The sequence below is a fragment of the Schistocerca cancellata genome, chromosome 9 (genome assembly GCF_023864275.1).
Source record: "Schistocerca cancellata isolate TAMUIC-IGC-003103 chromosome 9, iqSchCanc2.1, whole genome shotgun sequence".
Lineage (NCBI taxonomy): Eukaryota > Metazoa > Arthropoda > Insecta > Orthoptera > Acrididae > Schistocerca > Schistocerca cancellata.
In genome coordinates, this window is record NC_064634.1 from 1570820 (window position 1) to 1586294 (window position 15475).

Genomic DNA, 15475 nt, shown 5'->3' on the forward strand with positions numbered 1-15475 from the left:
TTCCAGGAGTGTATAAATGACCTAGTAGATAGTGTCGGAAGTTCCATGCAGCTTTTCACGGATGATGCTGTAGTATACAGAGAAGTTGCAGCATTAGAAAATTGCAGCAAAATGAAGGAAGATCTGCAGTGGATAGGCACTTGGTGCAGGGAGTGGCAACTGACCCTTAACATAGACAAATGTAATGTATTGCGAATACATAGAAAGAAGGATCCTTTATTGTATGATTATATGATAGCGGAACAAACACTGGGAACAGTTACTTCTGTAAAATATCTGGGAGTATGCGTGCGGAACGATTTGAAGTGGAATGATCTACAAAATTAATTGTTGGTAAGGCAGGTACCAGGTTGAGATTCATTGGGAGAGTCCTTAGAAAATGTAGTCCATCTACAAAGTAGGTGGCTTACAAAACACTTGTTCGACCTATACTTGAGTATTGCTCATCAGTGTGGGATCCGTACCAGGTCAGGTTGACGGAGGAGATAGAGAATATACAAAGAAGAGCGGCGCGTTTCGTCACAGGGTTATTTGGTAAGCGTGATAGCGTTACGGGGATGTTTAGCAAACTCAAGTGGCAGACTCTGCAAGAAAGGTGCTCTGCATCGCGGTGTAGCTTGCTGTCCAGGTTTCGAGAGGGTGCGTTTCTGGATGAGGTATCGAGTATATTGCTTCCCCCTACTTATACCTCCCGAGGAGATCACGAATGTAAAATTAGAGAGATTCGAGCGCGCACGAAGGCTTTGTGGCAGTCGTTCTTCCCACGAACCATACGCGACTGGAACAGGAAAGGGAGATAATGATAGTGGCACGTAAAGTGCCCTGCACCACACACTATTGGGTGGCTTGTGGAGTATAATTATAGATGTAGATGAATGGGTTGCTCTAGTATTCCATTTTTGGCCTACTTTGTATATGAGCAATGCTTTCCCAAAATCCTCTCAATAAAACAAAGTCAAGCATTCGCCTTCCCTACTAAAACCTCATGTCCTCATTCAATTACATACTGCCAGAATGAGATTTTCACTCTGCAGTGGAGTGTGCACTGATATGAAACTTCCTGGCAGTTTAAAAATGTGTGCCGGACCGAGACTCCAACTCAGGACCTTTGCCTTTCCTGGGAAGTGCTCTAGCAGTCTTCAGTGGGGGCCCATGCCATATGCTTTTCAGAAATCTAGAGATGTGGAATCTGCCTGTTGCTCTCCATCCATGGTTGAATGTCATGTGAGAAAAGAGCAAACTGAGTTTTGCTAGAGCAATGCTTTCTAAAAGTATGCTGATTTTATATGGAAGCTTTTCTCTCTTAGGGAAATTATTATATTCGAACTTATAATGTGTTCAATAATTCTGTAACAAACTGATGTTAAAGATGTTGTTCTGAAATTCGGTAGGTCTGTTCTTTTACCTTTATTATATACAGAAGTCACCCGTGTTTTTTTCCAGTTAGTGGAGAAATGGTGAGTCTGGAATAAATGAGAAGTGCTTTGGTAGGACCACATAGTATCATAACTGACTTTGTAAAACTTGTCAGGAATGGGTTAAGACAGACTGTATTATGCTACACAGGTGTAAGAAGTATACCACTCTTAGTCAGGTGGTGGTATGTCATAGATTTGTCTACTTTAACTTGTTAATAGCATTATAGAAATCTAGGAGTAACTGATAGAGACAGAATAAGAAGCTTACCTCTGGAAGTTGCTTCGGTGCCTTTATATGCATACCACCAACCATTATCATGTTTGGCAGTAGAGGTCTTGGATAACTAATGCTCACATGTGTATTAAAGAGCATCAGTGATGTTTGTCTTTCCAAGGTAGCGAGGCTAGGAATTGTTGAGTCATTAAGGTTCTTCTGAACCATGGCATCAAGAGCCGGTAGAATGTACCAATATTGAAGGAGCCTTCCCAATGTTCCGTATGCAGCATTCAATAGCCGCTGTAAAAAATCCATATGGTCAGAGTAGGCTAAGAGAGGATCTGGGATGTATGCAATATTTGATGGATTTCCCATCTTGTCTCCAGCCCACTGAGATCCTTCATAAGGAATAACCTGGATCAGAGGTGCCTTAAACTTGTGGGCAAATACATGAAAACATTCTTGGTAAAAGTCTTCGGTGATAACAGCATCAAATTTCTCATTTGATTTGTAAAGTTTCTGGATTCCTTCATCTTTGAGCAAAATTTCACATGAACCCTTGGCAAAGTTTATGAGGAAGTACAGCACCAAAAATGGGTTCCCCATAGACATCTCAAACATATTCATTTTAGCAGCACTGGTACCTGAAAAAAGAAATTGAACAGTGATGTCAGCAAACACAGAAGAAAACCTGTACTTCACCTAATATTGATTTTGTAATGAAATTAAGATCCATGGAAATGTTTTGCCTGTGATATCTGACTACACAATAGATATACAGAGTGCCTCAAACTGAATTGGTTATAGTGGATCCACAACTGACCGTGTTGAGAAAGGGAATCAGTGCTCGGAAATGCTTATTTATTGTGTTAGGGACATACACAGCATACATTGCATAACCAGAACATAGCTCATAGTAATTATTCAAAGTGATTAATGTCAGTCTTGATGCATGTCTTGCAGTGGTGCATGCCATTCTGCTGCATTCTCTTAAGGATCCCAGATATCTGTTGTACATTGTAACAGGCGGATGGTGACAAACTGCATACATCCCTGACCACGAAGCACATGTACTGTACACAACTGAGCTCATGGGACACATGTCATGTGATGACCACATGCATTCCACCAGCACATTAACGTGTGCCACATGCACACCACTGTTGTTAGTGTCAGTTGTCTGTTCCATCAGACAGCTAAGGTGTGTTACTGTGTACAGTGCATGGTCCGTGATCAAAGATGGACATGGTGGTATAAAATCCCTATAGAAATCGATGAAGAGCTGTTGCTAGGGTCCAAGGTGCCTGCCTCCTGGTACAAAAAACACCAGGAATCTTTGGGAGAGTGTAGCAGAACATCCTGAACTTTTGGCATGCATACATTGAGACTGTTGGTCATCACCTTGAACAATTAGTGTGAGCTGCATTGTTGTTATGCAGTGAACACTGTGTACATTCAAAACAAAATACACTGAAGTGAAGTTCCAAAAAACTGGTATAGGCATGCATATACAAATACAGAGATATGTAAACAGGCAGAATATGGCGATGTGGTCAGCAATGACTATAAAGACAACAAATGTCTGGTGCAGTTGTTAGATCAGTTACTATTGCTACAGTGGCACATTATCAAGATTTAAGTGAGTTTGAACAGGGTGTTATAGCCAGTGCACGAGCGACAGGTCTCTGAGGTAGCGATGAAGTGGGAATTTTCCCACACGACTATTTCATGAGTGTCCTGTGAATATCAGGAGTCCAGTAAAATATCAAATCTCCTACATTACTGCAGATGGAAAAATATCCTGCAGCAATGGGACCAACAATGACCAAATAGGATCGTTCAACGTGACAGAAGTGCAACCCTTCTGCACATTGCTGGAGATTTCAGTGCTGAGCCATAAACAAGTGTCAGCATGTGAACCATTCAACGAAACATCATGAAAATGGGCATTCGGAGCTGAAGGCCCAAGCATGTACCCTTGATGATTGCACAACACAAAACTTTATGCCTCACCTGGGCCTGTCAACACTGACATTGGATTGTTGATAACAGGAAACATGTTACCTGGTCAGACGAGTCTCATTTCAAATTGTATTGAGTGCATGAGTGTGTACGTGTATGAAGACAACCTCATAATCCACAGACCCTGCACGTCAGAAGGAAGCTGCTTAAGCTGGTGAAGGCTCTGTAATGGTGTGGGCATGTGCAATTGGAGTGATATGAGACCTCCGATATGTCTAGGTATGAGTCTGACAGGTGACATGTATGTAAGCATCCTGTCTGATCATATGCATCCATTCATGTCAATAGAGCATTCCGACGTACTTGGGTAATCCCAGCAAGATAATGCTACATTCCACATGTCCAGAACTGCTACACAGCGGCTCCAGGAACACTCTTCTGAGTTTAAAAGCTTCTGCTGGCCATGAACATTATTGAGCATATCTGGGATGTCTCGCAACATGCTGTTCGGAAGAGCTCTCCACTCCCTTGTACTCTTGCAGATTTGTGGACAGTCCTGCAGGATTCACGGTGTCAGTTCCCTCAGCACTACTTCAGGTATTAGTTGAGTCCATGCCACATTGTGTTGGGGTACCTCTGTGCGCTCGCGGGGGCCCTACATGATATTAGGCAGGTGTACTGGTTTCTTCAGTGTAAATATGCATTTCTGACCATTGGCTCCATATGTTAGTCTAATTGGTTGTGGACCCACTATCATCTGTTTCATTTTGACCAACAAGATTTGAGACAACATGTAAATATACTACAAAATTTCTGGCAGAATGTAAATAACTAAATAACTTAGAAACAAAGGAGAGCACTCACGGAAGAGCAGAAGCATTGAGCTGCCAACACATAGAGCAAGAGAGAGAGAGAGAGAGAGAGAGAGAGAGAGAGAGAGAGAGGAATGAAAACTTTACTAGCTTTCAGAAGAAATCCTTTGATGAGCTAGAGTACTCACACACACACACACACACACACACACACACACACACACACACACACACACACCTTCACACACACACACACACACACACACACACACACACACACACACACATTCACACCTTCACACACACACACACACCCACACACACCCACACACACACACACATTCACACCTTCACACACACACACACACACACACACACACACACACACACATATTCACACCTTCACACCTGTCCACCTACACTGTGCTGAGAGACCACACAATGTCTGGGTTGCATGTAAGAATGTGGAGTGGGGTGGGGGTTGTGTTGGGCAGGTTGGGCAGAGGGACAAATTTATGGGAAGTGATAGGTGAAGTTGAGGAGGGAGCAGCTTGAAGGGAGGCAGCACATCTCTGGACTGGGAATGTGGGAGAGGGATGGCTTGCGACGCATGTGCACCAGAGCCTATGAGATGCAGCACACATAAAACATGGCATAGAGGGATGGACTGAGAGCAGGTGAAAGGACAGAATGAGAGGTAACTGTTCAGTGAAGAGTGTGGGGACAATGGATTAGCAGAGACTAAGCTAGTAGGATTACAGGAGTGATGCAAGTGATGCAAAGTTAATTCCCATGTATGTAGTTAAAAAAACTGTTTGGATTTTTGTGACCCTGAAATAATATTTAAAACTTGAAAAGCAATGTTCAGAAACAAGAGAATATTAAATTGTAATTTTGTCTTTACAAGTATCCACAACAACCATCACGACAATTATTTTTTAACTGTTGAAACCAGGAATGCTAAATTGTATTTATACAAAATGTGATTGTTACATGGAAGTGGAGGTAATATCTGTTCAATATTTAACCTACATTTGAACAATTATCAGTTACCTGCACAAAGAAGACCATATGTAAAAATTATGTTGACTTTTGAGGATCATCATGTTTGGCACAGAAAATAAGAGAAAGGGGTTGCTTGTCAGGTTATGTTAAGAGAGAGACATGTTTTATAATTTCTGCATAAGTTAAAATGTTGTGCAAGCAAGTGGAGCAAGAAGCGACAAATAAACCATGAAGATTACTGAAACCAACTGCCTTTTCTTAATTTTTTGCAATTAATATCACAAAACCCATTACTCCAAATTGTGCAGATCTGTGACTGCAAACCTGGAGATACTAACTATGCCATTTCAACTTCTATAAGGTCATTAAGAGACAAGCAGTCAGTAGGCAGGGCACACGTCAGGTGTGATGGCGCATGCAGATCCTACCACTGAGATTTTCAGGGTTGGTCAGAACTGCTGTCTAGACCAGAATACATTTTTTTTCACAGAATAACAGATTTTACTGTCTTTTGCAGAATAATTTAGGAAGATATGAGTTGACCACAGCCATGAAGGATGTTTTCAGTGGTGTTAAAAATATTGAGAGGAAGCTGACTTATTTTGAAGACTAAATTGTTGACAACTGTTTGCATGTGACAAGAGTAAGTACAGTTATGCAATTTGTTTATTTTTTGATGTTATATTGTGCCTTATCAGTTTGTGGGGAACACTGCTTATAACTAAATACTATTTATGTTATTTTTATTTTCTATTAGGATTCTTTTCTTTTCTAATATGGCAGACCAAGGTATGAATATGGCAGACTAAGGTGTGAGACAGGAAGTGGATCATGAGAGAGTAGAGAGGAATATTATGGTCTATTTTAAAGTGTGGCAGTGTTTTATCATGGAAGCATAGCATGGTGGAACAAATGTTTAAAGAAATGACAAAACTGGTGTCTGAAACAGAACATAGACTAAAAGGTCAAATGGTTTTCCCTCAACAGTCATTTGTGCCATTTGTATGTAACACAACTTCACACTGAAGCTTTTCTTGTGGTAGTTGGTACCATTTTTACTATCTGTGTGTGGTTAAGACATGAGTCCTCAGGCCAACCACCCATTGGCCTGACCTGCTGAGGGATTAAGTTTTACTAATCTCTCAACAGAGTGTGTCTTTCTCTTTTTCAGGTTACACCAGATAGGACCAATCAACAAGAGTGGTAATATATCTTTCTCTTCTTACAGGAGCCGCAGGAATGACAAACTTTTGTCTAAACTGCACCGTCACGAGCCAAGGACAGGCTCGTCATTCCAGCGTCAGTGTCAAGACACTAGTCCTGTCACCTGTGACACACCGTGCAAAATGGTGTGTCTCTGAAGCATGCCCAGAGTCTACAGGAACAGAGGGTTGGCAGCCCCATCTAGTCTACAGTTTGGGAAAACCTGGTTCATTGAACCTGAGATCAGCCAACAAAGACTGAGCTCCCTGAGGTGCTACCCATTTGGCATGACCCATGAGGCACATGAGGCTTTACCACGTACATGGAAAATACTCTCCCACATTACACAACTGCCACCCCTTGTGTAATGTCAGATAGGCACCTCTCTTTGGAACGTCAAACTGGTCATACGTAACAGAAATCTGTTTAGTCAGTGAAGAAATATGCCATACATTCTCAATTATGAGCAAATGTGAATGGTTTATTTTGCATTAGTGTGCCCACACTTCACATATAGGTCTGAAGAATGGTGATGTGCTGCAGCCAAGAATATAAATGGAGTATTCATCATTCAAAAAAAGGCTGTAAACATTACATTGTACCTTAGCTATAATGAATCATGTAAAGAGGGGTTAACAAGAGAGAAGTTGTTTACACCACTGTACATACCTAAATAAAGTGGTATAGTCACCTAGGCTAAGCTGTGCTATTTATGGCTCAGTGAGAGGTTGACAATAACCTCAGAATGTACAATATGAAAGTGGCAGACAATAGCCCCTATTATATGGGGATCAATTTGTATAACTAACTGCGAAAAGGGCAGCTGGGTATGGAGACTTGAGGAAGTTTAGGGCAGGGAGTTTGTGAGAGTGCAGGGTGCACTGGAGGAACATTCCCCTCGTGTGCAGTTTGGTAGAGTAGTTGTGGTGGACGATGGGAGGAAAAATCTGAATGAGACCGATACTGAAGCAGGTCGGTATGACAATTAACCTTCTGTGCAGCTGCACAAACGGCGACCAGCAAACTAGTTAATGACGAACTTGACCACCTATTAAGTGAAGACGATATACATCACAACATCATTGATAACATTGGTGGCATTATGTGCAACATGTCCAGTAATGATTGAACTTGCAGATGTCCACAGTTTGTCAGTGACCATTCAGATTAGTACACTACCTGATGAAAAGTATTTGGAGTCTTTTATGCAATGCAAAATTGACCGCTAGATGTCACTAAAGGCAAACTCACCAATACAAAATGAGGTGGGGTGTACTGTGTTGCCAGTAGGGAAACAGCAACAGTAGATTGGATTGTAACAAATCCATTAGGCACATTTCAACCCTTCTAAAGATCCCCAAGTCAACTGTTGGTGATGTGACAGAGTCCATGGGTTAGCAGGAGTGGTTTTAGCGAATGTGAGGAGAACGTTACCAGCCATCACGTGTAGCTGCAACAGTGAAGTACGGAGGACGTGGTGTTATGGTATGGGGGTATTTCTCGTGGTTAGGGTGCGATCCCCTTTCTGTACTTAACAAAACTCTAAATGCGGAAGGATGGAAAAAAATGAAATGAAATCCCATGCTTCTATACAGAGCGTAGGGGAACGATGCGGGAGACCCGCACCGCCTTACTAGGCAAGGTCCTAATGGAGGTGGTTTGCCGTTGCCTTCCTCTGACCGTAATGGGGATGAATGATGATGATGAAGACGACACAACAACACCCAGTCATCTCGAGGCAGGAAAAATCCCTGACCCCGCTGGGAATCGAACCTGGGACCCCGTGCTCGGGAAGCGAGAACACTACCGCGAGACCACGAGGGCGGACAAATGCGGAAGGATACAAACACATTTATCAGCACTGTGTAATGCATACTGTAGAGGAGTAGTTCAGAGGCAATGATTGTATCAGCCTTAGAATGCCCCCTGTCATAAAACTGCATATGTGAGGAAGTAGTTTGTGGACAATAACGACCCTCAAATGTACGAGCCTGCCCAGAGTCGCTATTTGAAAGCAGCGAAACATCTTGCAGATGAGTTAGAACGTCAGTGTCCAACGTCACTATCTTCTCTGGTTTTAGTTCTTGAGGAAGAATGGGCTGCCATCCTTCCACAGGGATTCAGACATCTCACTGCAAGTGTCCCCAGCACAGTTGAAGCCATCATAAAGGCGAATAAAGGCAAACTGTGGACACATCCTATATTAATGCTCAGTAATGGATGTCTGGATGTTTTAGATCACATAGTGTGTTGGCTGATAAAGGGATTGTTGATTGGAGTATGGTTAGTAGTGACAGTGGGTTTGTTGGTGTTAGGGGAAGAAACAGGATGGCAGGAAATTGCCTTTGTAAAGGCATTAGTATTGTTTCTAGTATTCTTAAATCGAAACTCTTACAGTGGATTTTAAGAGAGTTTTCCCTTGAGCGACTCCTTCTACTCCACCAAAAAGTATCTCCACAGGGAGTTTTGAGTCTAACCTACTTCATTGTAGTTATAATCCATATTAGCAGCATACGAGTGTAAGATTCTACAGTTTAACATCATTCTATTGAGTTGATTTAGAGAAAATGCACGTCTTTGATTCGTTTGGGCACCCAGGAAATTGCTGTTGACGGGATTCACCTCTGTGTATGAAACGCAGTGTGTTGGCTCACTCATCGTCGCCCAGCCCAGCCAGGACTCTGAGGACAGAAACTTGGAAGTTGGAGAGGGCGACGATGTTACACTGAAGGCGTCGTTTGAGAAGGAACTTTCCTAAATTCCGCCTCAAAGGGGGTAAAATAAGGTGTGAGATGTTTTATGAAAATACGAAGGTCGTTCAATAAGTAATGCCCTACATTTCTTTTAAAAGACATTAATATACATAGACAAACGTCGTTGTCGGTCCTTCACATTTGATGTTTGTTCTGTGCGCCGGTGAAGTTTTGAACCGTTCTGGAAGATGGCAGAGCTGTAGTACGGTGTCAAAATGGCGTCTACATACGACTCACGTTACAAGCAGCGTGCTGTTATTGAGTTCTTGGGTGCAGAAAAAGAAACCGTGGTGAACATCCATAAACGTTTGTCTGCAGTGTATGACGATGCTGCAATTGATAGGACTACAGTTGGGCGATGAGTAAAGAGGGTTACGGCCTCAGGAAATGCAGAAACAGAGCTCCCTGATCAGCCACGCTCGGGACGTCCTGCCACAGCCACTGCTCCAGACAATGGTGAATCGTGCGGATGCTATTTTTCGTGCCGACCATCTCTTTGGGCTGCTTAAAGATTCTCTATGGGGAACACAGTTTGAAGATGACGGGAGTGTCAGTCACGCAGTAAAAACGTGGCTCAGCCTACAGCACAAGAGTTTTACAAGCAGGGAATACATGGTCTTCCACGACGTCGGCGTACGGCCATAGAACGTGATGGAGACTGTGTAGAAAAATGGGACACGGGCAAGACATTTTGATGTATATTGTCAGCAAATTCTGACTCTTAACAATAAATATGTTCTGAGAAAACAACGTGGGGCATTACTTATTGAACCGTCCTCACACGTCGCTATTAACGCAGTTTTGAGGCTAGAACTACGAAAATTGGTATTTAGTTCCTCAGTCAGAAAAACAGAAATAAGTGTTTCAGCAGTTTTGGAAATTTAAGCCCTATCGGGGTTAAATAGTTGGTGAAAGTTTCTTTGAAAACAAGTAATTATTAAAGAGCTACTAAAACATTATTGAAGCTATGTCTGTCAAAATTGCTATTTGACTTCTCTTTAGAAATTAAAATTATCGTGTTTCAATGTTTTTGGGCATTCAACCCCTAAGGGGGTGAAATGCTGATGAAAATTTTTGTGAAAATATTACGTTATATTACAACATTTTTAAAGCTAAATTTATGAAAATTTGTATTTGGCTTCTAAAGAAATAAGTTTTAGGTAATGAAAGTTTCTATGGACATATCACCATAAAAACTCAAAAGGGAGGATTAACAAAGGCCTTCCATTCTAATTACTGGAATTGCATTTTGGTCAGAAGTACTTTCAGAAAAGACGATGGTTCTATGGCATTATTTAGCGTGCAATGTTACGAAGGTGTTGCAATTTGTGGACAACGTAGAAATTTGATTAAAGGAAAACAAAAAATATCTGTACAGACCCACAGTCAACGCGAGTGAAGCTGTGGATGGTAAACTAATAGAATGTATAATTCTTGTAACAGACTACTGTACTAACCTGAGCGGAAAGTGCCCGTCGTATCGGGAACTACCACTTCGCGCCAGTTGTCGGTGTGGCCCTCGCTCTGGTAGGAGGTGACGACGGTGATGCTGTGGCCGCTGGCGTGCAGCGCCTTCAGGTAGGTCTGTCCGAGGCCCCAGTGGCTGCGGCTGTGCATCGGGAAGAAGGCCAGCAAGTTGGCAGCGTCCAGGCCGGAGAGCGCGCAGGCCAGCAGCGTCACCTGGACGGCTCGCATCTGGAAAAGCGAGGCGAGTGCGGCGCTCATTACTTCCAACTGTGTGAGTCCTCAAACTGGTGAAAAGTCATGGACACTAGCAGTAATCTGGGACAGCACGAGAATGGATTGGTGCACTGAGACAGGTGTTACTGCTGAGATGCTGCATAAATGTACCTTATGCAATCCAGAGACACTGCAGTCCCCTTACTACTGGTTCAAATGGTTCTAAGCACTATGCGACTAAACATCTGAGGTCATCAATCGCCTAGAACTTGTTGTTATTGTTGTGGTCTTCAGTCCTGAGACTCGTTTGATGCAGCTCTCCATGCTACTCTATCCTGTGCAAGCTTCTTCATCTCCCAGTACCTACTGCAGCCTACATCCTTCTGAATCTGCTTAGTGTATTCATCTCTTGGTCTCCCTCTACGATTTTTGCCCTCCATGCTGCCCTCCAATACTAAACGGGTGAACCCTCGATGTCTCAGAACATGTCCTACCAACCGATCCCTTCTTCTAGTCAAATTGTGCCACAAGCTCCTCTGCTCCCCACTTCTATCCAATACCTCCTCATTAGTTATGTGATCTACCCATCTAATGTTCAGCATTCTTCTGTAGCACCACATTTCGAAAGCTTCTATTCTCTTTTTCTCTAAACTATTTATCGTCCACGTTTCACTTCCATACATGGCTACACTCCATACAAATACTTACAGAAACGACTTCCTGACATTTAAATCTATACTCGATGTTAACAAATTTTTCTTCTTCAGAAACGCTTTCCTTGCCATTGCCAGTCTAAATTTTATATCCTCTCTACTTCGACCATCATCAGTTATTTTGCTCCCCAAATAGCAAAACACCTTTACTACTTTAAGTGTCTCATTGCCTAATCTAATTCCCTCAGCATCACCCGACTCAATTTGACTACATTCCATTATCCTCGTTTTGCTTTTCTTGATGATCATCTTATATCCTCCTTTCAAGACGCTATCCATTCTGTTCAACTGCTCTTCCAAGTCCTTTGCTGTCTCTGACAGAATTACAATGTCATCGGCGAACCTCAAAGTTTTTATTTCTTCTCCATGGATTTTAATACCTACTCCAAACTTATCTTTTGTTTCCTTTACTGCTTGCTCAATATACAGATTGAATAACATCGGGGAGAGGCTACAACCCTGTCTCACTCCCTTCCCAACCACTGCTTCCCTATCATACCCCCCCCCCCCCCGACTCATAACTGCCATCTGCTTTCTGTACAAATTGTAAATAGCCTTTCGCTCCCTTTATTTGAAAGAGGCTATTCCAGTCAACATTGTCAAAAGCTTTCTCTAAGTCTACAAATGCTAGAAACGTAGGTTTGCCTTTCCTTAATCTGTTTTCTAAGGTAAGTTCAAATGGTTCAAATGGCTCTGAGCACTATGGGACTCAACATCTTAGGTCATAAGTCCCCTAGAGCTTAGAACTACTTAAAGCTAACTAACCTAAGGACATGACACACACCCATGCCCGAGGCAGGATTCGAACCTGCGACCGTAGCAGTCCCGCGGTTCCGGACTGCAGCGCCAGAACCGCTAGACCACCGCGGCCGGCTCTAAGGTAAGTCGTAGGATCAGTATTGCCTCACGTGTTCCAACATTTCTACGGAATCCAAACTGATCCTCCCCGAGATCGGCTTCTACCAGTTTTTCCATTCGTCTGTAAAGAATTCGCGTTAGTATTATGAAGCTGTGGCTTATTAAACTGATAGTTCGGTAATTTTCACATCTGTCAACGCCTGCTTTCTTTGGAATTGGAATTATCATATTCTTCTTGAAGTCTGAGGGTATTTCGCCTGTCTCATACATCGTGCTCACCAGATGGTAGAGTTTTGTCAGGACTGGCTCTCCCAAGGCCGTCAGTAGTTCTAATGGAATGTTGTCTACTCCGGGGGCCTTGTTTCGACTCAGGTCTTCCAGTGCTCTGTCAAACTCTTCACGCAGTATCATATCTCCCATTTCATCTTCATCTACATCCTCTTCCATTTCCATAATATTGTCCTCAAGTACATCGCCCTTGTATAGACCCTGTATATACTGCTTCCGCCTAGAACTTAGAACTACTTAAACCTAACTAACCTAAGGACATCACATACATCCATGCCCGAGGCAGGATTCGATTCTGCGACCGTAGCAGTCGAACGGTTCCAGACTGTAGCGACTAGAACCGCTCGGCCACCTCGGCCGGCGCCCAGTGGCTGTTGCTGTGTATGAACACAAGAGCACATGAACAACCTAGCTTTCGACACCTTTCGGATTTATTCGTTATTTTTCTTTGAATGCTGTTAAATGTAACATAGATGCTGCAGTCTGATAGATGCGGCACTTAAAAATCTACCTCGCGCTACTGCTCCTATAGACTCAGTGAAACTTGGCAACAGGGTCGTGAGCACACTTTCACTTGTGCGCGGTTTAAGGAGCTTTTGCGCATGCGCGGCTCGTGTGACGTAATTGCCTTACGGGCCAAATACATTCGGACTTGATAAACAACCTGCAAGGATCACGCTGTGAACATCTAGACCTCGCCGCTCAACTACAAGTTTGCGGCAGTGCCACCAGGTGTCAGCACACTGCGGCAGATTTTTTTCATCCCCATTCGCTCGGCATAAATCCTGCTGGATGATAGGACACTCCTCAGATATGCTATTTCTCTCACTATATACTGTAGTAACATTACATGGGACGTTAGTATGCGTTAACGTTGTACTGACTATAAACCAAATTTGTGGGTTTCTGAATGAGTTATAGTACTTAAGTTATGAATTTCGTCGTACAGTAATCCATTGGAGGCAGTGGGAATTATAAGGGCCCAAAGCACATCACTCTCGATTGTGAGACTGTAGCATTTACTCGTGCTTCTGAAATCTGTTGATCTTATGGGGAGTCAGGTTTGTCTGTGCTGTAGGCCCACATTTTGTATATGTGAAAATTCATGAAAAGCTGTATCACTGGTTTCTCTGATGTTCACTTAAATGTGGGATCGACGGCGGTGTGCTTTAAGCCATAATGGATTTCAGCGCCTCATTTGTATTCTAGTCAAGTGACCATGTTGGTACACATTACTACTTTTAGTTTAATCATTTCCACAAATGGCTGTTTATGTTTGTAGTTAGTTGTCTATTGTGCAGGAATCGGCTTTCGCGTGCCTATAAACATGAACTTGTAACGCCGGAAATGCATATCCCCCTATTTCCATCTATTGTACTATAAAGTTTTTCCTTATTTTGTTACCTAAAGATATGACATTTCTGCGTCTTTATATATTGTAATTGTTTTGGAATTTGTATATACATATTTATGCATCTACGTCGATGTATAATTGGTTTGTTTTGTAAATATTAGTTGTATTTTTACGCTGGGTCTTGCCTAGGGAAAACTATGCTATCGAACGATTACATCGATAGGTCGTGTGGAGAACCAAAGTGTTTAGGATCTGTGGTAGTGTTAACGTTGGCGCGTGGAGTGCGGGCAGAGCAGAGTCTGGCTGGAGTAGGGCGGTGGATCAGGTGTGTTGTGTGACGCTCCCGCGAGTTGCCGCGATTTCGGGGTTTGGCAGCATGTAATTGCGCTCCACTTGCTGTGATAGTTTCTGGCACGGTGTCACGGACGGGAAGCATTAGCTGGCGCACACCGAGAGCCCGTTTCGCCTGGTGACCGTGTCGAGAAGAAGACGCGCCAACATTCAGCTTCTGCAACAGCGACGGCCGACAATGAGTGACTGTCGCCCCTACTCGATCGATGGCTTCAAACCTTCAATCAACCAACAAGGCAGACTGGAAGCACGTAACGTTTTAGAACTGTATGGCAGACCTCAACTTCTAAATTTGTTCCATTTGCCTCACAAAATTACAGCAACTTAGGATGAACCTTTGTTGCTCATTGTCCCAATTGCATTACCAAGCAGGGTCCCTTCCTTTTCCGGAATGAACCTGAGTGTAGTTGAAATTCAAACGCCAGCATTAAAGTAATATCATTCGATTTCACTGCTTTAATTTCAAAGTTCAGTTAAGGTATCATAACCAAATAGAATTATATTTAGATTACACAAGCACAAATTAATAGTGCGAGTTTTGTTACTGTATTTTAGCTTACCTGTGACTGCAGCCCAGCTTGGTACATACTAAATTTTACTATTGTTAATTGTTCAAAATCATTTAATTCAAGTTCAAAGTTAAATCTCTTAGTTCCAAATTGCGTAGATTCAAGTTGCTTTTGAGATGATTGTTGAGGTAGCCCAAGACTAACCTTATTTGATTGAATTTCGTAGTGCTTCAGAAACAAAGCTCACTATCAATTTCAGTGACTAAATTAACTTTCAATTTTCCGGTTTTATTAATTCTTTTGCTAAATTAAGTCAGAGTGTAGCGAAATTTATTACTTCTGACAAACATTC

General features: G+C 42.6%; 1 protein-coding gene across 1 annotated transcript in view; it reads right to left on the reverse strand.

Moving 5' to 3' along the window:
- LOC126100613 (UDP-glycosyltransferase UGT5-like) overlaps positions 1–15475 on the reverse strand; it is a 95116-nt gene that overhangs the window by 52400 nt on the left and 27241 nt on the right. Inside the window, exons 2-3 of the mRNA XM_049911239.1 lie at positions 10828–11065; positions 1687–2279 (exon numbers count right to left, since the gene is read on the reverse strand). Of these exons, the coding sequence (XP_049767196.1) occupies positions 1687–2279; positions 10828–11065 (831 nt within the window). The remainder of the gene's footprint in view (positions 1–1686; positions 2280–10827; positions 11066–15475) is intronic.